The 27,833-nt window shown below is 47.2% G+C and overlaps 2 protein-coding genes and 1 long non-coding RNA gene across 3 annotated transcripts in view; 2 read left to right on the top strand and 1 right to left on the bottom strand.

Annotated features, from left to right (window-relative positions):
- LOC137308623 (zinc finger protein 721-like) overlaps positions 1 to 27,833 on the top strand; it is a 158,254-nt gene that overhangs the window by 14,156 nt on the left and 116,265 nt on the right. Inside the window, 1 exon segment of the mRNA XM_067977231.1 lies at positions 21,547 to 22,007. Within this exon segment, the coding sequence (XP_067833332.1) occupies positions 21,547 to 22,007 (461 nt within the window).
- On the bottom strand, positions 1,065 to 3,774 carry LOC137308590 (zinc finger protein 211-like). The gene is made up of 2 exons (XM_067977208.1): positions 3,507 to 3,774; positions 1,065 to 1,950 (listed from the first exon to the last, which is right to left on the bottom strand). The coding sequence occupies exons 1-2, from the start codon at positions 3,529 to 3,531 to the stop codon at positions 1,223 to 1,225; spliced, it is 753 nt and encodes a 250-aa protein (XP_067833309.1). The 5' UTR covers positions 3,532 to 3,774; the 3' UTR covers positions 1,065 to 1,222.
- On the top strand, positions 4,123 to 19,155 carry LOC137308617 (uncharacterized). Its single transcript, XR_010959584.1, has 2 exons — positions 4,123 to 4,350; positions 18,221 to 19,155. It is a non-coding gene; the product is annotated as an uncharacterized lncRNA (long non-coding RNA).

The raw sequence follows: 27,833 nt of genomic DNA, 5'->3' as shown, positions 1-27,833 counted from the left end.
AATTCGATCAGGCCTGATCAACAACAGCGACAACAACTTGCACTTGTATACTGAGATCAATTAATTTTTGTCAGGTCAGGGTATCACGGGATATGGGGCTAGGGCGGGCAAATGGGGTTGAGGTACAGGAACAATTTGCATTTATATAGCGCCTTTAGCGTAGTGAAACGTCGCAAGCACTTCACGGGAGGGTTATCAGACAAAATTTGACACCGAGACACATAAGGAGATATTAGGACAGGTGAGCAAAATCTCGGTCAAAGAGGGAGGTTTTAAGGAGCGTCTTAAAAGGAGGACAATTGTAAATAATTTTACAACACCAAGTTATAGTCCAACGATTTTATTTGAAATTTACAAGCTTTCGGAGGCTTCCTCCTTCCTCAGGTAAATGTCAGGAACTCACATTTACCTGAGTTCCTGACATTTACCTGAGGAAGGAGGAAGCCTCCGAAAGCTTGTAAATTTCAAATAAAATTGTTGGACTATAACTTGGTGTTGTAAAATTGTTTACAATTGTCAACCCCAGTCCATCACCGGCATCTCCACATCATTAAAAGGAGGAGAGAGAGAGAGAGAGAGGCGGAGAGAGAATTCCAGAGCTTGGGGCCCAGGCAGCTGAAGGCACGGCCGCCAACGGCGGAGCGATGAAAATCGGGGATGCGCAAGAGGGCCAGAATTGGAGGAGCGCAGAGATCTGGGAGGTTTGTAGGGATGGAGGAGGTTACAGAGATAGGGAGGGGAGGGGGGTGACGAGGCCATGGTGGGATTGGAAAACAAGGATGAGGATCTTCGAGCTCGAGAACTGTATGTCTTTTGAATTCTCCGGTGAACTCGCAGGGTATTGTTGTGAGTGTATGTCTAAGCGTACACGAGGGAAGCTGACATTTTAAAATCAAACTCTATAGCATTTTTAAAGTGTCAAAAATCCCCCTTTTTTTTATTGCGTGAATTTACAAGTTACGGTGAATCGGTGACAGGATCCCCACCACGAACTTAAAATGACACTGCAGCCTTGAAAGTCACCAAACAGCTCTCGTCTTATCTTAGAGACAGCAACATCTGTGCACTTAAAACAAGGCTGATTTATTTGACAGATATCCAGAATATTAACCCCTATAACTGGGCTGGAGTTTATTAACATCAGCAGAAACAAACACCAACTGCCCAGAATGAACATGGTTCAGTCCTGGATGTGATTAACAGCAGAATCCAACCCCTGCGGTCACAAGTGAACTCGCTGGTGTCTCAGCAGGTGGGCTGACAATTTAAAGCTCTTCTTGCAGCGAGGGCAACTGTACGGCCTCTCCTCAGTGTGAACCCGCTGGTGCGTCAGTAGGTGAGACGAGCGAGCGAATCCCTTCCCGCACACGGAGCAGGTGAACGGCCTCTCCCCGGTGTGAACTCGCTGGTGTTGCAGCAGGTTGGAGGAACACGCGAATCCCTTCCCACACACGGAGCAGGTGAAGGGCCTCTCCCCGGTGTGAACCCGCTGGTGTTCGAGGAGGATGGACGAGCGGGTGAATCCCTTCCCGCACAGGGAGCAGGTGAACGGCCTCTCCCCGGTGTGAGCGCGCTGGTGTTCGAGGAGGTCGGCCGACCAAGTGAATTGTTTCCCACACACGGAGCAGGCGAACGGCCTCTCCCCGGTGTGAACTCGCCGGTGTCTCAGCAGGTTGGACGACTCAGTGAACCTCTTTCCACATTCGGAGCATTCGAACGGCCTCTCCCCGGTGTGAGCCCGCTGGTGTTTCCGCAGGTTGGGTGACTGAGTGAACCCCCTCCCGCACACGGAGCAGGTGAACGGCCTCTCCCCGGTGTGAACCCGCTGGTGTTTCAGCAGGTTGGAGGAACAGGCGAATCCCTTCCCGCACACGGAGCAGCTGAACGCCCTCTCCCCGGTGTCCCTGCACCGATGAGTTTCCAGCTGAGACGGGTGATTGAATCCCTCACCTGTAAAAGGCCTCAACACTGAGTTCAGGATCGATATTCAGAAGTCAATTGTAAATTCTACTGAACATCCTTTCCTCTCTCGCACCTCATAACCCTCGAAGCCACTGGTCCGAAGAGCTCTCCCATCTCCCCGTGTCCTCACTGTCTTAAAATCCAGATCCATTACAGCTTAACCCGATCTTTTCTTCCTCCGCCCCTGAAGGTGCTGGGGTTACAGTTCCACGGTCCCTGGTTCCCCTCCCCTCGCCGTGCTGCCTGGTGCTGGGGTTACAGTTCCACGGTCCCTGGTTCCCCTCCCCTCGCCGTGCTGCCTGGTGCTGGGGTTACAGTTCCACGGTCCCTGGTTCCCCTCCCCTCGCCGTGCTGCCTGGTGCTGGGGTTACAGTTCCACGGTCCCTGGTTCCCCTCCCCTCGCCGTGCTGCCTGGTGCTGGGGTTACAGTTCCACGGTCCCTGGTTCCCCTCCCCTCGCCGTGCTGCCTGGTGCTGGGGTTACAGTTCCACGGTCCCTGGTTCCCCTCCCCTCGCCGTGCTGCCTGGTGCTGGGGTTACAGTTCCACGGTCTCTGGTTCCCCTCCCCTCGCCGTGCTGCCTGGTGCTGGGGTTACAGTTCCACGGTCCCTGGTTCCCCTCCTGTCCCTGTTCAGTGTGGGAGTGGAAACTTGCTGTTTCTAATTTGCTGTCAGGAGTTTGTCGCTGAGGGGGATTTGTGACCAGCGCGACTTGTGATTTGCTGCAGCTCTGTCCCCATGGGCCGTGTGGAGGACAGTGAACGAGGAAGAAAGTTCTGCCCTTTCTACTATAGAAGAAGTGCCCGTGTAACCCTCTGAGATGTCGGGGCCGCTGTGAAAGGTGGAACAGCGGAGGGGTGAGGATGGAGATAGTCTGGGGATCAGGGAGTGTTCACATGAAAGGTTGGTGGGGGCGCAGGAGGCGGTCCTGGCCTTTAGTGCTGCAATGGAGGCACGGGTGTGACGCTGGGGGAGTAGTCAGGGGAGAGGGTGGGACCAGGGAGGGTCGGTAAGGAGAGTGTTACAGAAATCCAGCCCCAGGATAATGAAGGCCTGAGTTAGGGTTTGGATGCACAGAGGTCAGAGCTGACCAAAAGTAGGGTCACCGATAGGTCAGATATGGGGGGGGGGAGGAGCTGAGGTGAACAATGGTACCTGATACGTCACAATGGGCCCAATCAGCAGTCCTTGGGGCATGTGGGAGCTCCGCCCACTCCCGCAGCGGCCCTCGGGAGCCCCGCCCACTCCTGCAGGAGCCCCGCCCACTCCTGCAGGAGCCCCGCCCACCCCCACAGGGCCCCCCGGGAGCCCCGCCCACCCCCGCAGGGTCCCCGCCCACTCCTACAGGGGCCCCCGGGAGACCCGCCCATCCCCGCAGGGGCCCCCGGGAGACCCGCCCATCCCCGCAGGGGCCCCCGGGAGACCCGCCCATCCCCGCAGGGGCCCCCGGGAGACCCGCCCACTCTTTGTCCCCGCTTTGCTGCACGCAGTTACTGAGGGCCTGAATTTGAATATAAAGCCTGCAGACCCTCCCGCCGTTTCTTACCTGCTCCGGGCCCCGCTCTCTCCATCTTTGGCGCCGCTTTTAGGTCAGCCGCACCCTGTCTCCATCAGCGAGGCCCTGCTGCGGCTGCGCGCCGCCCTCCTCTAACAATGGATAGGCCTTATTCTGGCGCGCGGGGCATTCTGGGTCGGGACGCCCGCCATTAATGGCCCCAGGGTCACGAAACGGCTGAAATTGAGAATCGGGGCCGGGGAGAAGCGAAGAGGGCGAGTCTGGGGCAGGTAATGAATAAAAGGGAGAGAAATGAGGGCGAGCACTGGGCGGACACCCCCACGCTGGGTGCCGTAAATCACGTCTACCGACCGCCCCTGCCGCTGCTTTAGGGCATTTCATTGGTTTGCGAATTCAAATCTTTTTAATTGATTTTATTTGAAGTGTTTCATTGGATTAATTTTTATTGTGAGTTTTCTACCCGCGGTTCAGGCCCCGTCTCTCTTGCGCCAAACTCCGGAGGCCTTCAAGGGACGGGGGGGCGGGGAGAGGGGTGGTCGTTCCAGCGCGGCGTGATTGACGTGGAGCATTGACCAATGGGAGGAGAGAGAAGGCGCTGGAGGACCGAGCGGGGAGGTGGTCCTCCAACCAATGGGAGCGCGGGAGGGGGGCGGGCCTCCCGCTGTGCAGGGAGTTGGTGGCTTCCAGACGGTGTGAAGCAGACTGTTGGGGGCCAGGCGAAGCTGGGAGTCTTTATTCCTTTTTTATTGCTATAAAACCATTTGTTTTTTTAAAAAACACAGGACAGGATCTCAAATCAATTAGAGGGACGAGTTATTTCAGTTTATGGGGCAATCTGGACGGTTCTGTTCTGGATTGAAGTGTTTTACCGTCTGTGAGTACCAAAAGATTTTATTTTAATGGGGTTTTACTATTAGCTTGAGTCACTCACGGAAAGGTGGGAGTGGAGGGGAGTCAGGATTTCGTGTCTGGTGTAGTTTTTGTGTAAACTGTTAGAGACAGACATTGTGTCACCCTTTTTAAATTACATGGAATAGAATTACAGCACAGAAACAGGCCAATCGGTCAAACTGGTCGATGCGTTTATGCTCCATGTAGTAGCGAATTCCACATTCTAACCACCGTCTGGGTAAAGGGACGGTGACTCTGGTTACCTGTGGGTGACTATATTTAAATCACACTCTAATTGCCTTTTCTGTGTATATTAAATTAAATATATGATGTTCCTTAAAGGGAACAGTGTGTCTCTGAGAGTTTCCAGTTAAAATGGATAATACCAGCCACTGGTCTGTAGTATCTTAGCCTGCAGATTGTAGCCAAGTCTGTTTGTCATGCATCTATTCTGAACTCAGTAATTACATAGAATTTACAGTGCAGAAACAGATCATTTGGCGATCTATGCGGTGTTTATGCTCCACAAAAGACTCCTCCCACCCTATTTCATCGAACTCTATCAGCATAACATAGAATTACATGGAAATTATACGACAGAAACAGGCCATTTGGTCCAACTGGTCCATGCCGGTGTTTATGCTCCACACGAGCCTCCTCCCTTCATTTAACCTTATCAGCATATCCTTCTATTCCTTTCTCACCCATGTGCTTATCTAGATTTCCCTTAAATGCATCAGTGCTATTCGCCTCAACCACTCCATGTGGTACTGAGTGCCACATTCTAACCACTCTCTGGGAAAAGAAGTTTCTCCTGAATTCCCTATCGGATTTATTAGTGACTGTCTTATATTTATGACCCCTAGTTCTGGTCTCCCCCACGAGTGGAAACATCTCCTCCACGTCTATTCTATCAAACCCTTTCATAATTTTAAAGAAGCTCCATCAGGGGACTGCTCAGTCTTCTCTTTTCTAGAGAAAAGAGCCCAAGCTTGTTCAGCCTTTCCTGATAATTATAACCTCTCAGTTCTGATATCATCCTTGTGAATCTTTCTTGCACCTTCTCCAGTGCCTCTATATCTTTTTTTAATATGGAGACCAGCACTGTGCACGGTATTCCAAGTGTGGTCTGACCAAGGTTCTATAAGTTTAACATAACGTCTCTGCTTTTCAATTCCATTCCTCTAGAATACGGCTGTAAACCTGTCCATTTTAGTGGGTTCAGCATTTCTAAACTATCCTACTAAAAGATCCTCTTAATTCAGAACTTTTAGTGTGTGACACAGATTAAACCTGCAGTAACAATTGTTTTTTAAAATCTGTTCCAAATCTTTCCCCAGCCTTTAAGACGATAGACCAGGAAAGTTGCAGGTTCCATCCCTGGTCTGTGCTGAGTGAGTCATAGTATCATAGTAGGTACAGCATAGGAGGCCATTCGGCCCAATGTGCCTGTGCCGGCTCTTTGAAAGAGCTATCCAATTAGTCCCATTCCCCTGCTCTTACCCCATAACCCTGTAAATGTTTTCCCTTCAAGTATTTATCCAATTCCCTTTTGAAAGTTACTGATAAATCTGCTTCCACCATCCTATCAGGCAGTGCATTCCAGATCATTACAACTCGCTGCGTAAATAAATGTTTCCTCATCTCCTCTCTGGCTTTTTTGCCGATCACCTTAAATCTGTGTCCTCTGGTTACCGACCCTTCTGCCACTGGAAGCAGTTTCGCCTTGTTCACTCTGTCAAAACTGTTCATAATTTTGAACACCCCTCAACCTTCTCTGTTCTAAGGAGAACAACCCCAGCTTCTCCAGTCTCTCCACATAACTGAAGTCCCTCATCCCTGGCACCATTCTCGTAAATCCCTTCTGCACCTTCTCAAAGGCCTTGACATCCTTCCTAAAGTGTGGTGCCCAGAATTGGACACAATACTCCAGTTGTGGCCTAACCAATATTTATAAAGCTTTAGCATAACTTCTTTGCTTTTGTACTCTGTGCCTCTATTAATAAAGCCCAGGATCCCATATGCTTTTTTTAACCGCCTTCTCCACTTGTCCTGCCACCTTCACCCCCAGGTCTCTCTGTTCCTGCACTCCCTTTAAAATTGTACCATTTAGTTTCTATTGTACCATTTAGTTTCTATTGCCTCTCCTCATTCTTCCTACTAAAATGCATCACTTCACACTTCTCTGCATTAAATTTCATCTGCCATGTGTCTGCCCATACAAGGAAGTAGTACAGGAAAGTGATGGGGGTAATGATAAACAGAGTGTGTCAGGAAGGGACAGAGCGTACAAACATAAGAGTGCACTAGCAAATGGGGCCGGGGTAGGAAAGAATGGTAAAAAGACAAAATTAAAGGTCCTTTATCTGAATGGGCGCAGCATTCGCAATCAGATAGATGAATTGACGGCACAAATAGAAACAAATGGGTATGATCTTGTGGCCGTTACAGAGACGTGGTTGCAAGATGACCAAGGTTGGGAGCTAAATATTCAGGGTTATTTAACATTACGGAAGGAAAGGAAAAAGGTAAAGGTGGTGGGGTAGCTCTGTTAATAAAGGATGAAATTGGTATAATAGTGAGAAATGATCTTGGCTCAGAAGATCAAGATGTCGAATCAATTTGGGTGGAGGTAAGAAATAGCAAGGGAAAGAAGTCACTGGTGGGAGTAGTATATAGGCCCCCTAACAGTAGCTACACTGTAGGGCAAAATATAAATCAGGAAATAAGGAGGGCTTGTAAAAAAGGTAATGCAATAATCATGGGCGATTTTAACTTTCACATAGATTGGACAAATCAAATTGGCAAAAATAGCCCTGAGGAGGAGTTCATAGAGTGTATTAGGGACTGTTTCTTAGACCAATACGTCGAGGAACCAACCAGGGAACAGGCCGTTTTTGATCTGGTAATCGGTAATGAAACAGGATTAATTAATGATCTCAAAGTAAAGGATCCCTTGGGAAGCAGTGATCATAACATGATAGAATTTCACATCCAGTTTGAGAGCGAGGATCTTGGGTCTGAAACTACTGTATTAAACTTAAATAAGGACAATTATAAAGGAATGAGGGCGGAATTGGCTAAAGTGGACTGGGTAAACAGATTAGATGGTATGATGGTGGATAAGCAGTGGCAAACGTTTAAAAAGATATGTTATGACTCACAACAAAAATATATCCCTGTGAGGAGGAAAGACTTCACAAAAAGGGTGAACCAACCATGGCTAACTAAGGAAGTCAAGGATGTCATCAGGTTAAGAGAAAAAGCATACATATTGGCAAAGATTACTGGTAATCATGAAGATTGGGAAAACTTTAAAAACCAGCAAAGGATGACTAAAAGAATAATAAAGAGGGAGAAAATAAATTGAGAGTAAACTAGCAAAAAGTATAAAAACTGACCGTAAAAGCTTCTACAAGTGTATATAAAAAGGAAGAGGGTAGCTAAAGTAAACATTGGTCCCTTAGAGTCTGGGGAAGAAATAATAACAGAAAACAAGGAAATGGCAGAGGAATTGAACAGATATTTTATATCTGTCTTCACAGTAGAAGACACTAATAAAATACCAATAATAGTAGAAAATCACGGGGCAAAGGGGAGGGAGGAACTAAAAACAATCACTATCACTAGAGAAAAAGTACTAGGTAAACTAATGGGTCTAAAGGCTGACAAGTCCCCTGGACCTGATGGCTTGCATCAGAGGGTCTTAAAGGAAGTGACTACAGAGATAGTGGATGCATTGGTTGTAATCTTCCAGAATTCACTAGATTCTGGAAAGGTCCCAGCGGATTGGAAAACCACAATCGTAACACCCTTATTCAAGAAGGGAGTGAGACAGAAAGCAGGTAACTATAGACCAGTTAGCCTAACATCTGTCATTGGGGAAATGCTAGAATCCATTATTAAGGAAGTAGTAGCAGGACATTTGGAGACTCATAATACAATCAAGGAGAGTCAACATGGTTTTATGAAAGGGAAATCATGTCTGACAAATTTATTGGAGTTCTTTGAGGAAGTAACGGGCAGGGTGGATAAAGGGGAACCAATGGATGCAGTATATTTGGATTTCCAAAAGGCATTTGATAAGGTGCCACATAAAAGGTTACTGCACAAGATAAGAGCTCATGGTGTTGGGGGTAATATACTGGCATGGATAGAGGATTGGCTAACTAACAGAAAACAAAGAGTCAGGATAAAAGGGCCATTTTCAAAATGGCAATCTGTAACTAGTGGGGTGCCGCAGGGATCAGTGCTGGGGCCTCAACTATTTACAATATATATCAGTGACTTGGATGAAGGAACTGAGTGTCTTGTGGCCAAATTTGCTGATGATACAAAGATAGGTGGAAAAGCAAGTTGCGATGAGGACACAAAGTGTCTGCAAAGGGATATTGACAGGTTAAGCGAATGGGCAAAAAATTGGCAGATGGAATATAATGTGGGAAAATGTGAAGTCATCCACTTTGGGAGGAAAAATAAAAAAGCAAAATATTATTTGAATGGAGAAACACTACAAAATGTTGCGGTACAGAGGGATCTGGGTGTCCTCGTACATGAAACACAAAAAGTCAACATACAGGTGCAGCAGGTAATCTGGAAGGCAAACGGAATATTGGCCTTTATTTCTTGGGTGATGGAATATAAGAGCAGGGAAGTCATGCTACAACTGTACAGGGTGCTGGTGAGATCACACCTGGAGTACTGCGTACAGTTCTGGTGCCCTTATTTAAGGAAGGACATACTTGCATTGGAGGCAGTTCAGAGAAGGTTCACTAGGTTGATTCCGGGTATGGAAGGGTTGTCTTATGAGGAAAGATTGAACAGGTTGGGTCTATACTCATTGGAGTTTAGAAGAATGAGAGGAGATCTTATTGAAACATACAAGATTCTGAGGGGACGCGATAGGGTAGATGCTGAGAGGATGTTACCCCTCATGGGGGAATCTAAAACGAGGGGGCATAGTCTCAGAATAAGGGGTCGCCCGTTTAAGACGGAAATGAGGAGGAATTTCTTCTCCCAGAGGGTCGTGAATCTTTGGAATTTTTTACCCCAAAAAGCTGTGGAGGCTGAGTCATTGAATACATTCAAGGCTGAGTTAGACAAATTGTTGATCAGCAAGGGAGTCAAAGAATATGGGGAAAGGGCGGGAAAGTGGAGTTGAGGTAAAAATCAGATCAGTCATGATCTCATTAAATGGCGGAGCAGGCTCGAGGGGCAGAATGGCCTACTCCTGCTCCTTTCTCTTATGGTCTCTTATGGTTCATCTGTCTGTCTATGTCCTCCTGAAGCCTATTACTATCCTCCACATTGTTTCCTACATTTCCGAGGTTCGTGTCATCTGCAAACTTTGAAATTATACCCTCTATACCCAAGTCCAGGTCATTAATATATATCTTAGTCGATCTCAGCTGTAGAACCAATTAGGGCTACAATTTGGTTCGGGGATCAGTGCCGTGGAATCAGAAAATTTGACATCAAGTCGGTTAAAAGGGAATGTGCAAACATTTCTACACACAAGGAGCCATGGACTGAGAATCGATTGAGGTGGTTTAAAGGGAGACAGATACTGACATCGATGAATTTTTGTCAGGTAAGGGTATCACGGGATAGGGAGTTGAGGTGCAATAACAACAAAGACGCTATCTAAATGCAAGTTTTAACATGGTAAAACCTCCCGAGCACTTCACAGGAGCGTAAATCAGACCACATCTGACACCGAGCCACATAAGGAGATATTAGGACAGGTGACCATTTTACATAGAATTACATAGAATGTACAGCACAGAAACAGGCCATTCGGCCCAACTGGTCTGTGCCGGTGTTTATGCTCCACACGAGCCTCCTCCCACCCTACTTTGTCTAACCTTATCAGCATATCCTTCTATTCCTTTCTCACCCATGTGCTTATCTAGCTTCCCCTTAAATGTATCTACACTATTCGCCTCGACTTCTCCTTGTGGTAGTGAGTTCCACATTCTCACCACTCTCTGGGTAAAGAAGTTTCTCCTGAATTCCCCATTGGATTCATTAGTGACTCTCTTATATTTATGACCCCTAGTTCTGGTCTCCCCCACAAATGGAAACATCTTCTCTACGTCAACCCTCTCAAATCCTTTTCATTATATTAAAGACCTCTATCAGGTCACCCCTCAGCCTTCTCAATCTTTCTTGATAATTATAACCTCTCAGTTCTGATATCATCCTTGTAAATCTTTCTTGCACCTTCTCCAGTGCCTCTATATCCTTTTTGTAATATGGAGACCAGCACTGTGCACGGTATTCCAAGTGTGGTCTGACCAAGGTTCTATATAAGTTTAACATAATGTCTCTGCTTTTCAATTCTATTCCTCCAGAATACGGCTGTAAACCTGTCCATTTTAGTGGGTTCAGCATTTCTAAACTATCCTACTAAAAGATCCTCTTAATTCAGAACTTTTAGTGTGTGACACAGATTAAACCTGCAGTAAGATTTGTTTTTTAAAATCTGTTCCAAACCTTTCCCCAGCCTTTAAGACAATAGACCAGGAAAGTTGCAGGTTCCATCCCTGGTCTGTGCTGAGTGAGTCATAGTATCATAGTAGGTACAGCACAGGAGGAGGCCATTCGGCCCAATGTGCCTGTGCCGGCTCTTTGAAAGAGCTATCCAATTAGTCCCATTCCCCTGCTCTTACCCCCATAACCCTGTAAATGTTTTCCCTTCAAGTATTTATCCAATTCCCTTTTGAAAGTTACTGTTGAATCTGCTTCCACCGCCCTTTCAGGCAGTGCGTTCCAGATCATCACAACGCGCTGTGTAAAAAAATGTCTCCTCACCTCCCCTCTGGTTCTTTTGCCGAACACCTTAAATCTGTGTCCTCTGGTTACCGACCCTTCTGCCACTGGAAACAGTTTCTCCTTATTTACTCTGTCAAAACCCTTCATGATTTTGAACACTTCGATCAAATCTTCCCTTCTCCTTCGCTGGTCAAAGGAGAACAACCCCAGCTTCTCCAGTCTATCCACATAACTGAAGTCCCTCATCCCTGGCACCATTCTAGTAAATCTCCTCTGCACTCTCTCTAAGACCTTGACATCCTTCCTAAAGTGTGGTGCTCAGAATTGGACAAACTTGTGGCTTAACCAGTATTTTACAAAGGTTTAGCATAACTTCCTTGCTTTTGTACTCTGTGCCTCTATTAATAAAGCCCAGAATCCCATATGCTGTTTTAACCGCCTTCTCAACTTGTCCTGCCACCTTCAAAGATTTGTGTGTGTCTCTGTGCTCCTGCACCCCATTTAAAATTGAACCATTTAGTTTATTTTGCCTCCCCTCATTCTTCCTACCAAAATGTATCACTTCACATTTCTCTGTGTTAAATTTCATCTGCCACGTGTCTGCCCATTTCACCAGACTCTCTATGTCCTCCTGAAGCAAGTTTTAACATGGTAAAACCTCACAAGCACTTCACAGGAGCGTAAATCAGACCACATCTGACACCGAGCCACATAAGGAGATATTAGGACAGGTGACCATTTTACATAGAATTACATAGAATGTACAGCACAGAAACAGGCCATTCGGCCCAACTGGTCTGTGCCGGTGTTTATGCTCCACACGAGCCTCCTCCCACCCTACTTTGTCTAACCTTATCAGCATATCCTTCTATTCCTTTCTCACCCATGTGCTTATCTAGCTTCCCCTTAAATGTATCGACACTATTCGCCTCGACTTCTCCTTGTGGTAGTGAGTTCCACATTCTCACCACTCTCTGGGGAAAGAAGTTTCTCCTGAATTCCCCATTGGATTTATTAGTGACTCTCTTATATTTTTGGCCCCAAATTCTGGTCTCCCCTGCTAGTGGAAACATCTTTTCTACGTCTACCCTATCAAACCCTTTCATAATCTTAAAGAACTCTATTAAATCACCCCCTCGGCCTTCTCATTTCTAGAGTAAAGAGTCCCAGCCTGTTCAGCCTCTCAGTTCTGATATCATCCTTGTGAATCTTTCTTGCACCTTCTCCAGTGCCTCTATATCCTTTTTGTAATATGGAGACCAACACTGTGCACGGTATTCCAAGTGTGGTCTGACCAAGGTTCTATAAGTTTAACATAACGTCTCTGCTTTTCAATTCTATTCCTCTAGAATACGGCTGTTAACCTGTCCATTTTAGCGGGTTCAGCATTTCTAAACTATCCTACTAAAAGATCCTCTTAATTCAGAACTTTTAGTGTGTGACACAGATTAAACCTGCAGTAACATTTGTTTTTTAAAATCTGTTCCAAACCTTTTCCCCAGCCTTTAAGACGATAGACCAGGAAAGTTGCAGGTTCCATCCCTGGTCTGTGCTGAGTGAGTCATAGTATCATAGTAGGTACAGCACAGGAGGAGGCCATTTGGCCCAATGTGCCTGTGCCAGCTCTTTGAAAGAGCTATCCAATTAGTCCCATTCCCCTGCTCTTACCACCATAACCCTGTAAATGTTTTCCCTTCAAGTATTTATCCAATTCCCTTTTGAAAGTTACTGTTAAATCTGCTTCCACTACCCTTTTAGGCAGTGCGTTCCAGATCAGTACAACTCGCTGCGTAAAAAAATGTTTCCTCAAGGTTTTGCCGATCACCTTAATTTGTGTCCTCTGGTTGCCGACCCTTCTGCCACTGGAAACAGTTTCTCCTTATTTATTCTGTCAAAACTGTTCATGATTTTGAACATCTCTCTTAAATCTGCCCATAACCTTCTCTGTTCTAAGGAGAACAACCCCAGCTTCTCCAGTCTATCCACGTAACTTTTATTTTTAATTCACTAAAGCTTTATAGAACACTGGTTAGGCCTCAGCTGGATTATTGTGTCCAATTCTGGGCACCATACTTTAGGAAGGATGTCAAGGCCTTAGAGAGGGTGCAGAAGAGATTTACTAGAATGGTGCCAGGGATGAGGGACTTCAGTCTTTCCACCTTCTACAAGGCACAAGTCAGGAGTGTGATGGATGAATGCAGTTCCAACAACACTCAAGAAGCTCGACACCATCCAGGACAAAGCAGCCTGCTTGATTGGCACCCCATCCACCACCCTAAACATTCACTCCCTTCACCACCGGCACACAGTGGCTGCAGTGTGTACCATCCACAGGATGCACTGCAGCAGCACACCAAGGCTTCTTCGACAGCACCTCCCAAACCCACGACCTCTACCACCTAGAAGGACAAGAGCAGCAGGCACATGGGAACAACACCACCTGCACGTTCCCCTCCAAGTCACACACCATCCCGACTTGGAAATATATCGCCGTTCCTACATCGTCGCTGGGTCAAAAACCTGGAACTCCCTTCCTAACAGCACTGTGGGAGAACCTTCACCACACGGACTGCAGTGGTTCAAGAAGGCGGCTCACCACCACCTTCTCAAGGGCAATTAGGGATGGGCAATAAATGCTGGCCTCACCAGCGACGTCCACATCCCATGAACGAATTTTTATAAAATGTAACACCGCTATTCATTAAAGGAAGGAGAGAGAAAACAGGAACTACAGGCCAGTTAGCCTGACATCAGTCGTCAGGAAAATGCTGGAATCCATTATTAAGGAAATGGTAACAGGGTGCTTAGAAAATTATAATATGATTAGGCAGAGTGAACATGGTTTTATGAAAGGGAAATTGTCTTTGACAAATCTATTAGAGTTTTTTGCGGGTATAACTAGCAGGGTAGATAAAGGGGAACCAGTGGATGTCGCATATTTGGATTTTCAAAAGGCTTTCGATAAGGTGCCACATAAAAGGTTGTTGCACAAGATAAGGGCTCATGGGATTGGGAATAATATGTTAGCATGGATAGAGGATTGGTTAATGGAGAGAAGAGAGTAGGGATAAAAGGGTAATTTTCGCGTTGGCAGGTTGTAACTAGTGGGGTGCCGCAAGGATCAGTGCTTGGGCCTCAGCTATTTACAATCTATATTAATGACTTAGATGAAGGGACTGATTGTAATGTATCCATGTTTGCTGACGATACAAAGCAAGGTGGGAAAGTAAGCTGTGAGGAGGACAAAAAGAGTCTGCAAAAGGATATAGACAGGTTCGGTGAGTGGGCAAGAAGGTGGCAGATGGAATTTACTATGGGGAAATGTGAAATTATCCACTTTGGTAGGAAGAATAGAAAAGCAGAATATTTTTTAAAAGGTGAGAGACTAAGAAATGTTGGTATTCAGAGGGATTTGGGTGTCCTTGTTCATGAATCACAGAAAGTTAACATGCAGGTACAGCAAGCAATTAGGAAGGCAAATGGTATATTGGCCTTTATTGCAAGGGAGTTGGAGTACAAGAGTAAGGAGGTCTTGCTGCAATTATATATAGGGCTCTGGGGGAATCAAGGGGTATGGGGATTGGGCGGGAAAGTGGAGTTGAGGTTGAAGATCAGCCATGATCTGATTGAATGGTGGAGCAGGCTCGAGGGGCCGTATGGCCTACTCCTGCTCCTATTTCTTACGTTCTTGTGGTGAGATCACACCTGGAGTACTGTGTATAGTTTTGCTCACCTTACCTAAGGAAGGATATACTTGCCTTAGAGGGGGTGCAGCGAAGGTTCACTAGATTGATTCCTGGGATGAGAGGGTTGTCCTATGAGGAAATATTGTGTAGAATGGGCCTATATTCTTTGAAGTTTAGAAGAATGAGAGGTGATCTCATTGAAACATATAAAATTCTTAGAGGGATTGACAGGGTAGATAAGAGGCTGTTTCCCCTGGCTGGAGAGTCTAGAACCTGGGGGCATTGTCTCAGGATAAGGAGTCGGCCATTTAGGACTGAGATGGGGAAGAATTTCTGAATCTTTGGAATTCTCTACCCCAGTGGGCTGTGGATGCTCAGTCGTGGAGTCTATTCCTTTCTCCCTCATGTGTTTATCGGGCTTCCCCTTAAATGCATCTGCACTATTCACCTCAAGACTGAGATCGATAGATTTTTGGACACTAAGGGAATCGAGAGATATGGGGATTGGCGGAGGGGGGGGGGAGGGGGGAAGTGGGGTTGAGGTCGAAGATCAGCCATGTTCTTAATGAATGGCGGAGCAGGTTCGATGGGCCATATGGCCTACTCCTGATTCTATTTCTTATGCTCCACACAAACCTTCTCCCACCCGCTTCATCTCACCCTATCAACATTTCCTTCTATTCCTTTCTCCCTCATGTGTTAATCGAGCTTCCCCTTAAATGCATCTACACTATTCACCTCAACTACTCCTTGTGGTAGCAAGTTCCACATTCTAACCACTCTCTGGGTAAAGAAGTTTCTCCTGAATTCCCTTTTGGAAGGAGGAATGAGTTGAGGCAATATAAAATTTTAAAGGGAATATACAATTTTAAAGGGACTGCTGGGGATTCACATACACAGAATTTCTGAAGGTGGCAGGACAAGTTGAGAAGGCTGTTTTTTATTAAAAAAAAGTCAGGATCCTGGGCTTTATAAATAGAGGCATAGAGTACAATAGTAAGGAAGTTATGCTAAATCTTTATTAATCACTGGTTAGGCCCCAGCAGGAGTATTGTGTTCGATTCTGGGCACCACACTTTAGGAAGGATGTCAAGGCCTTAGAGAGGGTGCAGAAGAGATTTACTAGAATGGTACCAGGGATGAGGGACTTCAGTTATGTGGAGAGACTGGAGAAGCTGGGGTTGTTCTCCTTAGAGCAGAGAAGGTTAAGGGGAGATTTAATCGAGGTGTTCAAAATTATGAAGGGTTTTGATAGAGTAAACAAGGAGAAACCGTTTCCACTGGCAGGAGGGTCGGTAACCAGAGGACACAGATTTACGATAATTGGCAAAAGAACCAGGGGAGATGAGGAAAAGTATTTTTTTTTACGCAGCGAGTTGTAATGATCTGGAACGCACTGCCTGAAAGGGCGGTGGAAGCAGATTCAATAGTAACTTTCAAAAGGGAATTGGATAAATACTTGAAAAGGAAACATTTGCAGGGCAATGGGGAAAGAGCAGGGGGGAGTGGGACTAATTGGATCGCTCTTTCAGAGAACCGAATGATGGGCCGAATGGCCTCCTATTGTGCTGTATGATTCTATGATTCTGGGGTGTTGCAGAGGTAAGTTGTGCCACTATTCACATTACTACCAGCATGGTTCTCAAACAGCCGTACAAACTTAAGGTAAATAAATCTCGGGGCCGCGGACGATGCAACAGGAGATTCTCAAGGAACCGAGGGAGGGAAAGTGCGGGAACTTTGGCACAAATTTTCCAGAAACTACTGAATTACTGGAGAGGTGTCCGGGGAAAGGCAGATGTTACTCCCACAGTAGAAAAAGTGACCCAGGAAATTACAGACCAGTGCGTCCATTGTGGGTAAAATTATGGAAAGCCTCATTCGAGGTCAGATCATGGAGCATCTGGGTAGAAATATAATCTTAAAAGATAACCAGTAGGGGTTCATCAAGGGGAGGTTTTGTCAAAGTAACCTACTGGTTTTCTTTGAGGTGGTGAGAAAGGAGCTTGATGGGCATAAGGCAGTAGATGTGATGTACTTGGATTTCAGTAAGGCCTTTTAAACAGTTCCTTTTGGAACGGCTGGTACTGAAAATAAAAAAAGCGGAAATATTTTACAAGAGAGCCGAAGTTGGTTGACCCGATGGAACCCAGAGGGTAGTGGCACAGGGATTGTCGTCGGCCTGGGTCAGTGTTACCAATGAGGTCCCACCAGGGTCTGTTTTGGGACCTCTTGTGTTTAATATCTTCATAAGTGAGCCAGGAGTCACAAAGCTAATGAAGGTGGTAGCCTCCAAAGCTGAACAGGATAAGCCACAGGAGGATTTGAATATACTTGGGAACTGGGCAGACAGATGGCAGATGCAATTCAATGTAGAGAAACGCAAAGTGCTTCACGTGCGGGTCAGAAAATCTCGGAAGGGACGACTACTTAAATGGAAAGAAAGTGAAGTGCGTGGAAATGAAAGGGATGTGAGGGTCCTGATTGACAATAAATCGAAGCGATCACAGCAATGCTCAGTGGCAGTGGGTAAAGCAAATCAGGTGTTGGGATGTATTGCAAGGTCGATACTGAGCCGAAGTACTGAGGTAATCCTGCCACTTCACAAACCATTGGTGTGACCGCACTTCGAATACTGTGTATGGTTCTCGTCGCCATGGTACAAAGGATATTGCAGCTATTGAAAGGATAGAGAAGAGAGCAACGAGGATGATTGAGAGGATGGGGGGATTGGATTATGAGGAGCGACTGTGTAAATTTGGGCATGTTCTCACAGGAAAAGAGAAGGCTGGGGGGGTGATACGATTGCTGTTTTTAGGACTCTAAAGCGACTGGATAATGTCAACCATGACAAGCTATTTCACCTTGTCCAGAACAGTAGAACCAGAGGACACGGCCTGGACTCGAAGGGGGGAAATTCAAAACTAATCTGCAGAAACAATATTTCAGTGAGCAAGTGGTTAATCTATGGAACGTATTCCCTGGGGAGACGGTGGGAGCGTGCAGTATTGATTCATTCAAATGTAAATTAGGTAGATTTCTTTCATAGAATAATATTTTGGGATACAGTGTGTGAATAATTTGAGACATGACCTGTGGTAAGTGTTACAGGCTTGACTTTGGGCCTATGGTTCCCAGTGCTCTCCACCACTGGAGGTTTTCCTCGCCTCATGTCTGGGTCTGTTGTAGACTAATTGATGGAGATTGATTGCTCTGATTAGTCAACAACTCCATTATCGTTGTATCATGCGACTACCAGGACGGTCGAAAGGCCAACTAGATGGACTGTGGTCATTCTTTCCCTTTGGAATTCCTATGTAACAAGAGAATATTGTCTGTTCTGAATTTCTATCCTGTACTTACAGTAGTGACTTTTGTAAGCTTGTTTTGCAGGATATAAGGAGAAGATTTGCAGAAAGGAAACTCAAACCAAACATCAAATCTGACAGATTCAGTAGTACCTGAATATTATCGTTTGTCTGCTGTGTCCGTGGGAAAAGATTTCAAACATCAGTGTGAGTGGAAAATCACCGAGACACACACACCCGAGTGAGAGTGTTCCAGTGCACTGAGTGTGGAAAGAGCTTTAACCAGTTACACAGCCTGAAAAAACATCGCACCGTTCACAGCGGGGAGAAACCGTCCACGTGTTCTGTGTGTGGACGAGGCTTCAACTGATCGTCCAACCTGGAGAGACACAAGGACACCCGGACCATGGAGAAACCGTGGAAATGTGGGGACTGTGGGAAGGGATTCAATTACCCGTCTGAGCTGGAAACTCATCGACGCAGTCACACCGGGGAGAGGCCGTTCACCTGTGTTTAGTGTAGAAAGGACTCATAGAGTCATCCACGCTGCTGATACATCAGCGAGACCTTTATACTTGTTCTGACTGTGCGGTTTTAAAAGCTCCGAAGACCTGATGCAACATCAGCGGGGTCACCCTGGGGAGAGACCGTTCACCGGCTCCATGTGTGGGAAGGGATTCACTCAGTCATCCACTCTGCTGACACACCAGCGAGTTCCCATGTGACTGCAGGGGTTGGATTCTGCTGTTAATCACATCCAGGGCTGAACAATGTTCATTCTGACAGTTGGGGTTTGTTGCTGCTGATGTTAATGACCCCTATAACTGGGCAGGAGTTTAATAGTCTGGATATAGGTCAAATCAAGCAGCTTTGATCTGAACACATAGGGCGTCAAGTCCTTGATATCTAACCTGTCAGGGCTGCAGTGTCCCTTTAAGAACCGCTGTCTGTGATCTTTCCCCTTAATTCTGGGACTCTCATCTGAGATCATTTTACAATAAAATAATCTTTTGACTTCAATCACGAATGAGTCTTTGGTACAAGATCAACAATTCAGTGTCTGAGAGCCTCCACTGGTTAAAATCTCCAATTATAAAGTGCTGACCAATCCTTGCTCACTTGCACATTACACACAGTGGGACCCCCATTATCCACCAGAAAGAAAGGGGCCCAGGTGGAGAATGGGGATTGGTGGAGAATGGAGAGTCCCCAAATGTTGCCCCTCCCGTCTGGTACAGTATTCCCCTCGGCACGGGAATGGAGACAAGTCTGACCCAAATAACGGGCTGAATTTAATCTTGGGCTGTGGGGTTGGTTTATATCAGACAGGAAACTCGTTTCCAGTGGAGTGCCACAGGGCTTAGTGTTGGGTCCCTTGCTGTTTGTGGTATATATTAATGATTTGGACTTGAATGTAGGGGGCATGATTGGCAAATTTGCAGACAACACAAAAATTGGCCGTGTAGTTGATAGTGAAGAGGATAGCTGTAGACTCCAAGAAGATATCAATGGGTTGGTGGAGTGGGCAGAAAAGTGGCAAATGGAGTTCAACCCGGAGAAGTGTGAGGTAATGCACTTTGGGAGGGCAAACAGTAAAAGGGAATACGCAGTAAACGGGAATATATTGAGAGGGGTAGAGGAAGTGAGAGACCTTGGAGTGCATGTGCACAGGTCCCTGAAGGTGGCAGTACAGGTAGATAAGGTTGTGAAGAAGGCATACGGAATGCTCTCCGTTATTAGCCGAGGTATAGAATACAAAAGCAGGGATGTAATGATGGAACTGTATAAAACGCTGGTAACGCCGCAGCTGGAGTATTGTGTGCAGTTCTGGTCACTCCATTACAGGAAGGACGTAATTGCTCTGGAGAGAGTGAAGATTTACAAGAATGTTGCCAGGGCTTGAAAATTGCAGCTACGAGGAGAGATTGGATAGGCTAGGGTTGTTTTCCTTGGAACAGAGGAGGCTGAGGGGAGACTTGATTGAGGTGTACAAAATTATGAGGGGCTCAGATAGAGTAGACAGGAAGTACTTGTTTCCAATAGCGGAGAGTTCAAGAACTAGAGGACGTAGATTTAAGCTGATTGGCGGAAGGATTAGAGGGGACATGAGGAAAAACTTTTTTACTCGGGGTGGTGGATGTATGGAATTTGCTGCCCGAATTGGTGGTAGAGGCAGGGACCCTCAACTCCTTTAAAAAGTACCTGGACCTGCACCTAAAGTGCTGTAAGCTGCAGGGCTACAGACCGGATGCTGGAAGGTGGGATTAGAATGGGCACCTGGTTGTTCTTCGAGCCGGCGCGGACACGATGGGCCGAATGGCCCCCTTCTGTGCTGTATCTTTTCTATGGTTCGAGGAGGAGATTGGTGTCGGTGACTGTGGGATTGGTTTATATCAGACAGGAGGAGATTGGTGTCAGTGACTGGGATTGGTTTATATCAGACAGGAGGAGATTGGTGTCGGTGACTGGGATTGGTTTATATCAGACAGGAGGAGATTGGTGTCAGTGAGTGTGGGATTGGTTTATATCAGACAGGAGGAGATTGGTGTCAGTGACTGGGATTGGTTTATATCAGACAGGAGGAGATTTAACCCCGTATCCCTTGATTCCCCTGAAGTCCAAAAACCTATCGATCTCAGCCTTGAATATATTCAACGACTGAGCATCCACAGTCCTCTGGGGTAGAGAATTCCAATGATTCACAACCCTCTGAGTAAAGAAATGTTTCCTTATCTCGGTCCTAAATGGCTAACCTCTTATCTTGAGACTATGCCCCCTAGTTCTAGACTCTCCAACCAGGGGAAACAGCCTATCAGCAGGTACCCTGTCAAGCCCTCTCAGAATCTTATATGTTTCAACGAGATCACCTCTCATTCTTCTAAACTCCAGAGAGTATAGGCCCATTCTACTCAATCTCTCCTCATAGGACAACCCTCTCATCCCAGGAATCAATTTAGTGAACCTTCATTGCACCCCCTCTAAGGCAAGTATATCCTTCCTTCGGTAAGGAGACCAAAACTGTACACAGTACTCCAGGTGAGGTCTCACCAAAGCCCTATATAATTGCAGCAAGACCTCTTTACTCTTATACTCCAGTCCCCTTGCAATAAAGCCCAACATACCATTTGCTTTCCGAATTGCTTGCTGCACCTGCATGTTAACTTTCTGTGATTTGTGTACAAGGACATCCAAATCCCTCTGAACACCAACATTTCTTAGTCTCTCACCTTTTAAAAAATTTTCTGCTTTTGTGTTCTTCCTACCAAAGTGAATACCCTCACATTTCCCCACATTATACTCCATCTGCCACCTTCTTGTCCACTCACTTAACCAGTCTATATCCCTTTGCAGCCTCTGTGTCCTCCACACAGCTTACTTTCCCATCTATCTTGGTACCATTCTGCACCCTAGATCCCCAATGGCACAGGCGAGGACTCCCGCCTAGAGAACCCTCCACTGGCGACCCCCGCCTCCGCCGGACGGCACGCCAGGACGTGTTTGGACGGGAGACGAGGGCAAGGAAGCGGGGAGTGTGCAGGAGCAGCCCGTACAGGAAACTCCTCCGCGCAGACTGGAATGGAATGGCACGGAGAGGATTTACGAGAGTCGGCTCAAGTTGTGAGGCACGGCCTCCCCCACCCCGCGGAAGGTTGTGGGGGTCAGATCGGACGGGATCGCTCCACACCCTTGAGCTTCCTCGACACACCGAGTGGAGTCAGGGCCGAGTATGACTTTGGCCACAAGTCGAACCTGGTGCCAGGGCGTCCGGCCTGCTCCGCTATCATCCAGTACGTCCCTGACTCTGGTTACCTTCCCAACCAGGGCCCTCCTCTCCGCCGGCCACATGTCCCCAAACCTGACCACGCGGAGATGTTAGTTCCGGAGTAGTGGCTCCGGCAGGACGGCCAATACCTGAGAGGGAGGAGGGGAGGAGGGGAGGAGGAGGGGAGGAGGGGAGGAGGAGGGGAGGAGGGGAGGGGAGGGAGGGAGAGAGAGCTGCTGCTGGAGACAATCATGTTCCAATCCCTGATTAGATCCCGGTGAAAGACAGGCAAGGGCGCTCATTTACCCGAATTTCATCGCTCCACCATTGGCTGCCGAGGCCCTAAGTCTTGAATTCCCTCCATAAACCTCTCCGCCTCTCTCTCCTCCTTGAAAACCTACCTCTATAACCAAGCTTTTGGTCACCTGTCCTAATATCTTCTTATGCAGCTCAGCGCCAAATTTTATTTGATAAGCGCTCCTGTGAAGCGCCTTGGGGATGTTTTAATACGTTGAAGGCCGCCGTATAAATGAAAGTTGTTATTGCAACTTTATGAAAAGGGGTTATTCGTCATAGTTCAGGCCGGGGAAGAAAACCATCGCCGGCACACACCATCTCGGGGGGATCCTCCACGTACAGGCCTCTCTCGGCAGGGTCTGAAGGCAGAAAGTGGCAACCTGGGTGCGATGGGTCACCAGCTCCTGACGGGCACTCTCCCCAAGCGGGAGACTCCGAGATCCAGAGCTCCCATTTGTTCCAGAACCCCAGCGCGAGTCACAGGTTTGACAACTCTGGAGGTTTCAATCTCATCACCTTCCCCCTCCCCCCACACACCCCATCTCCAAAATTACCTCGAAATTACAGCACAGAAACAGGCCATTTGGCTTTTATGCTCCACACCAGCCTCCCTTCTCACTCTACTCCATCTAACCCTATCAGCATTTCATAGTATAATATTTTGATAACTAATAAATAAGTGTTCAAAGAAAATGAAAAATAAAGCACAATTGTTTTAACACCCCTATGATTTTTCTCCCAGGTGAGCTCACAGCAGCATCTAGGATATTAATCTTTAATTCCTTGAGAGTCCAGGACAATCCTGGAGGGTTGGTGACCTGAGCTCGAGTCAGTGTATTCAGGAGAGGAGAGGAGAGAATGGTGAGAAACCCCCTGGGCAGAGTGAGAATAAACTAAATGAGGCACTGGGACCCTGGAGCCCCGCCCACTCTTTGTTCCCCGTCACTGGGACCCTGAAGCCCCGCCCACTCTTTGTTCCCTGTCACTGGGACCCTGGAGCCCCGCCCACTCTTTGTTCCCTGTCACTGGGACCCTGGAGCCCCGCCCACTCTTTGTTCCCTGTCACTGGGACCCTGAAGCCCCGCCCACTCTTTGTTCACAGTCACTGGGACCCTGAAGCCCCGCCCACTCTTTCTTCCCTGTCACTGGGACCCTGAAGCCCCGCCCACTCTTTGTTCTCGGTCACTGAAGCCCCGCCCACTCTTTGTTCCCAGTCACTGGGACCCTGAAGCCCCGCCCACTCTTTGTTCCCTGTCACTGGGACCCTGAAGCCCCGCCCACTCTTTGTTCCCGGTCACCGGGACCCTGAAGCCCCGCCCACTCTTTGTTCCCTGTCACTGGGACCCTGAAGCCCCGCCCACTCTTTGTTCCCTGTCACTGGGACCCTGAAGCCCCGCCCACTCTTTGTTCCCTGTCACTGGGACCCTGAAGCCCCGCCCACTCTTTGTTCTCGGTCACTGAAGCCCCGCCCACTCTTTGTTCCCGGTCACTGGGACCCTGAAGCCCCGCCCACTCTTTGTTCCCTGTCACTGGGACCCTGAAGCCCCGCCCACTCTTTGTTCCCTGTCACTGGGACCCTGAAGCCCCGCCCACTCTTTGTTCCCGGTCACTGGGACCCTGAAGCCCCGCCCACTCTTTGTTCCCTGTCACTGGGACCCTGAAGCCCCGCCCACTCTTTGTTCCCGGTCACTGGGACCCTGAAGCCCCGCCCATTCTTTGTTCCCTGTCACTGGGACCCTGAAGCCCCGCCCACTCTTTGTTCTCGGTCACTGAAGCCCCGCCCACTCTTTGTTCCCTGTCACTGGGACCCTGAAGCCCCGCCCACTCTTTGTTCCCTGTCACTGGGACCCTGAAGCCCCGCCCACTCTTTGTTCCCGGTCACTGGGACCCTGAAGCCCCGCCCACTCTTTGTTCCCCGTCACTGGGACCCTGAAGCCCCGCCCACTCTTTGTTCCCGGTCACTGGGACCCTGAAGCCCCGCCCACTCTTTGTTCCCGGTCACTGGGACCCTGAAGCCCCGCCCACTCTTTGTTCCCAGGCACTGTGACCCTGAAGCCCCGCCCACTCTTTGTTCCCGGTCACTGGGACCCTGAAGCCCCGCCCACTCTTTGTTCCCTGTCACTGGGACCATGAAGCCCCGCCCACTCTTTGTTCCCGGTCACTGGGACCCTGAAGCCCCGCCCACTCTTTGTTCACAGTCACTGGGACCCTGAAGCCCCGCCCACTCTTTGTTCCCCGTCACTGGGACCCTGAAGCCCCGCCCACTCTTTGTTCCCCGTCACTGGGACCCTGAAGCCCCGCCCACTCTTTGTTCCCGGTCACTGGGACCCTGAAGCCCCGCCCACTCTTTGTTCCCCGTCACTGGGACCCTGAAGCCCCGCCCACTCTTTGTTCCCAGGCACTGGGACCCTGAAGCCCCGCCCACTCTTTGTTCCCGGTCACTGGGACCCTGAAGCCCCGCCCACTCTTTGTTCCCTGTCACTGGGACCCTGAAGCCCCGCCCACTCTTTGTTCCCGGTCACTGGGACCCTGAAGCCCCGCCCACTCTTTGTTCACAGTCACTGGGACCCTGAAGCCCCGCCCACTCTTTGTTCCCCGTCACTGGGACCCTGAAGCCCCGCCCACTCTTTGTTCCCCGTCACTGGGACCCTGAAGCCCCGCCCACTCTGTTACTTAACGAAAGGAGAGGCAATATAAACTAAATGGTACCATTTTAAAGGGGGTGCAGGAACAGAGAGACCTGGGGGCGTGTGTACACAAATCTTTGAAGGCAGCAGGACAGGTTGAGAAGGCTGTTAAAAAAGCAAATGGGATCCTTGGCTTTATAAATTGAGACAGAGTACAAAAACAAGGAGGATATGCTAAACCTTTATAAAATGCTGATTAGGCCTCAGCTGGAGTATTGTCTTCAATTCTGGGCACCACACTTTAGCAAAGACACAAGGCCTTGGAGAGGGTGCAGAGGAGATTTACATCAACACATACTCAAAGAAGCTAAGGAAGAGATAAGTGCGTTTTGGTAGGAAGAATAAGGGGGTCACATTCTGCTTGGATAATAAGAGTCTAAACGGGGTAAAGGAGCAGAGGGATCTGGGGGTACAGATACACAAATCACAAAGTAGCAATACAGGTTATTAAGGCCATAAAAAAGGCAAATCAGGCTCTGGGGTTCATTTCTAAAGGGACAGAATTGAAAAGCAGAGAAGTTATGTTAAACTTGTGTCGAACCTTGGTTGGACTGCACCTGGAGTACTGTGCACAGTTCTGGTCTCCATATTATAGAAAGGATGTAGAGGCACTGGAGAGGGTGCAAAAAAATTCACAGGGATGATACTGGAATTGAGAGGATATCCTTATCAGGAAAGGCTGAACAGGATGGGGCTCTTCTCTCTAGAAAAGAGAAGGCTGAGGGGTGTCTTTAAGATAATGAAAGGGTTTAAGAGGGTAGATGTCGAGAAAATGTTTCCATTTGTGGGGGAGTCCAAGACTAGAGGTCATAAATATAAGATAGTCACTAATAAATCCAACAGGGAATTCAGGAGAAACTTCTTTACCCAGAGAGTGGTGAGAATGTGAACCTCGCTGCCACAACGAGTATTTGAGGCGAATAGTGTAGATGCATTTAAGGGGAAGCTCGATAAGCACATGAGGGAGGAAGGAATTGAAGAGTATCCCGATAGGGTGAGATGAAGCAGGGAGGGAGGAGACTCATGTGGAGCATAAACACCAGCATAGACCAGTTGGGTCGAATGGCCTGTTTCTGTGCTGTAGTTTTGATGTAAGTCGATGAGATAATATTGGCACTGGTAGTTATATATAAAAAAATCATTAGAAAAGGAAATAGGGCCAAAGGGTTGGCGGACAGCTAATGTGATTCCTATATTTAAAAAGGGAGATAGATCAAGTCCAGGGAACTATAGACCAGTTAGCTTAATGTCAGTGGTAGGAAAGATAATGGAATCTTTACTCAAAGATGTAATAGAAAAACATCTAGAAACCGAAAATATAATAAAGAATAGTCAGCACGGATTTCAAGAGGGAAGATCATGGCTGACCAACCTTAGTGAATTCTTTGAAGGAGTAACAGAAAGAGTAGACAAGGGTAATGCAGTATACATGGACTTCCAAAAGGCCTTCGATAAGGTACCGCACAGTGGACTCATACTAAGGTCAGAGCAGGTGGAGTCAGGGTATAAGTAGCAGAATGGATAGCAAACTGGCTACAAAACAGAAAACAGAGACTAGGGGTTAAAGGTATTTACTCAGACTGACAAAAGGTAGGAAGTGGTGTTCCACCAGGAACGGAGCTGGGACCAGTTGTTCACCATTTACATAAACCATTTGGACTCAGGAATTGGAAGTACAATTTCAAAATTTGTAGATGACATCAAATTGAGGGGTATAGTTAATACTGAGGAAGACTGCGTCAAAATCCAAGAAGACGTTAATAAACTTGCAGAATGGGCATGTGATTGGCAAATGAATTTCAATGAAGATAAGTGTAAGGTGGTACATTTTAGTAGGAAGAATGAGGAGGCAACATACTCCTCGGAAAATAAGAGTCTAAATGGGGTAGAGAAGCAGAGGGATCTGGGGGTACAGATTCACAAATCATTAAAAGTAACAACGCAGGTTAATAAAACCATAAAAAATACAAACAAAGCATTGGGATTCATTTCTAGAGGAATAGAATTCAAAAGCAGAGAAGTTATGTTAAAGTTATATAGAACTTTGGTTAGACCACACCTAAGAGTACTGTGCACAGTTCTGGTCTCCATATTACAAAAAGGATATCTAAGCACTGCAGAAAGTGCAAAAAGATTTACAAGGACAATACTAGAATTGAGAGGGTACAACTATCAAGAAAGATTGAACAGGCTCTTTTCTCTAGTAAAAAGACTGAGATGATCTGATAGAGGTCTTTAAAATTATGACGGGTTCAACAGGGTAGATGTAGAGATGTTCTCACTTGTGGGCGAGACCAAAACTAGAGGCCATCAATATAAGATAGTCATTAATAAATCCAATAATGAATTCAGGAGAAAGATCTTTACCCAGAGAGTGGTTAGAACGTCGAACTTGCTACCACATGGAGTGATTGAGGTGATTAGCATAGATGCATTTAAGGGGAAGCTCGATAAGTACATGAGGGAGAAAGGAAAACAAGGATATGTTGATGGGGTGAGAGGAAGCAAGGTGGGAGGAGGCTCGTGTGGAGCATAAACACCGGCATAGATCAGTGCTGTAAAATTCTATGTAATTCGACTACAATGGTACCGGGGATGAAAGACTTCAGTTACGTGGAGAGACTGGAGAAGCCAGATTACCCAAGATTACACAAACTACGGTTGTATTCCCTGGAATTTAGAAGATTATGGGGTGATTTGATCGAAGTTTTCAAGATATTAAGGGGAACTGATGGGGTAGATAGAGAGAAACTATTTCCACTGGTTGGAGAGTCTAGGACTAGGGGATACAGTCTAAAAATTAGAGCCAGGACTTTCAGGAGCGAAGTTAGGAAACACTTCTACACGCAAAGGGTAGTAGAAGTTTGGAACTCTCTTCCACAAACGGCAGCTGATGTTAGCTCAATCATTCATTTTAAATCTGAGATTGATAGATTTTTGTTAACCAAAGG

The sequence above is a fragment of the Heptranchias perlo genome, unplaced genomic scaffold (genome assembly GCF_035084215.1).
Source record: "Heptranchias perlo isolate sHepPer1 unplaced genomic scaffold, sHepPer1.hap1 HAP1_SCAFFOLD_134, whole genome shotgun sequence".
Classification (NCBI taxonomy): Eukaryota; Metazoa; Chordata; class Chondrichthyes; order Hexanchiformes; family Hexanchidae; genus Heptranchias; species Heptranchias perlo.
Note: the sequence above shows the minus strand (reverse complement) of the source record. Positions and strands in the feature narration are given on the sequence as shown.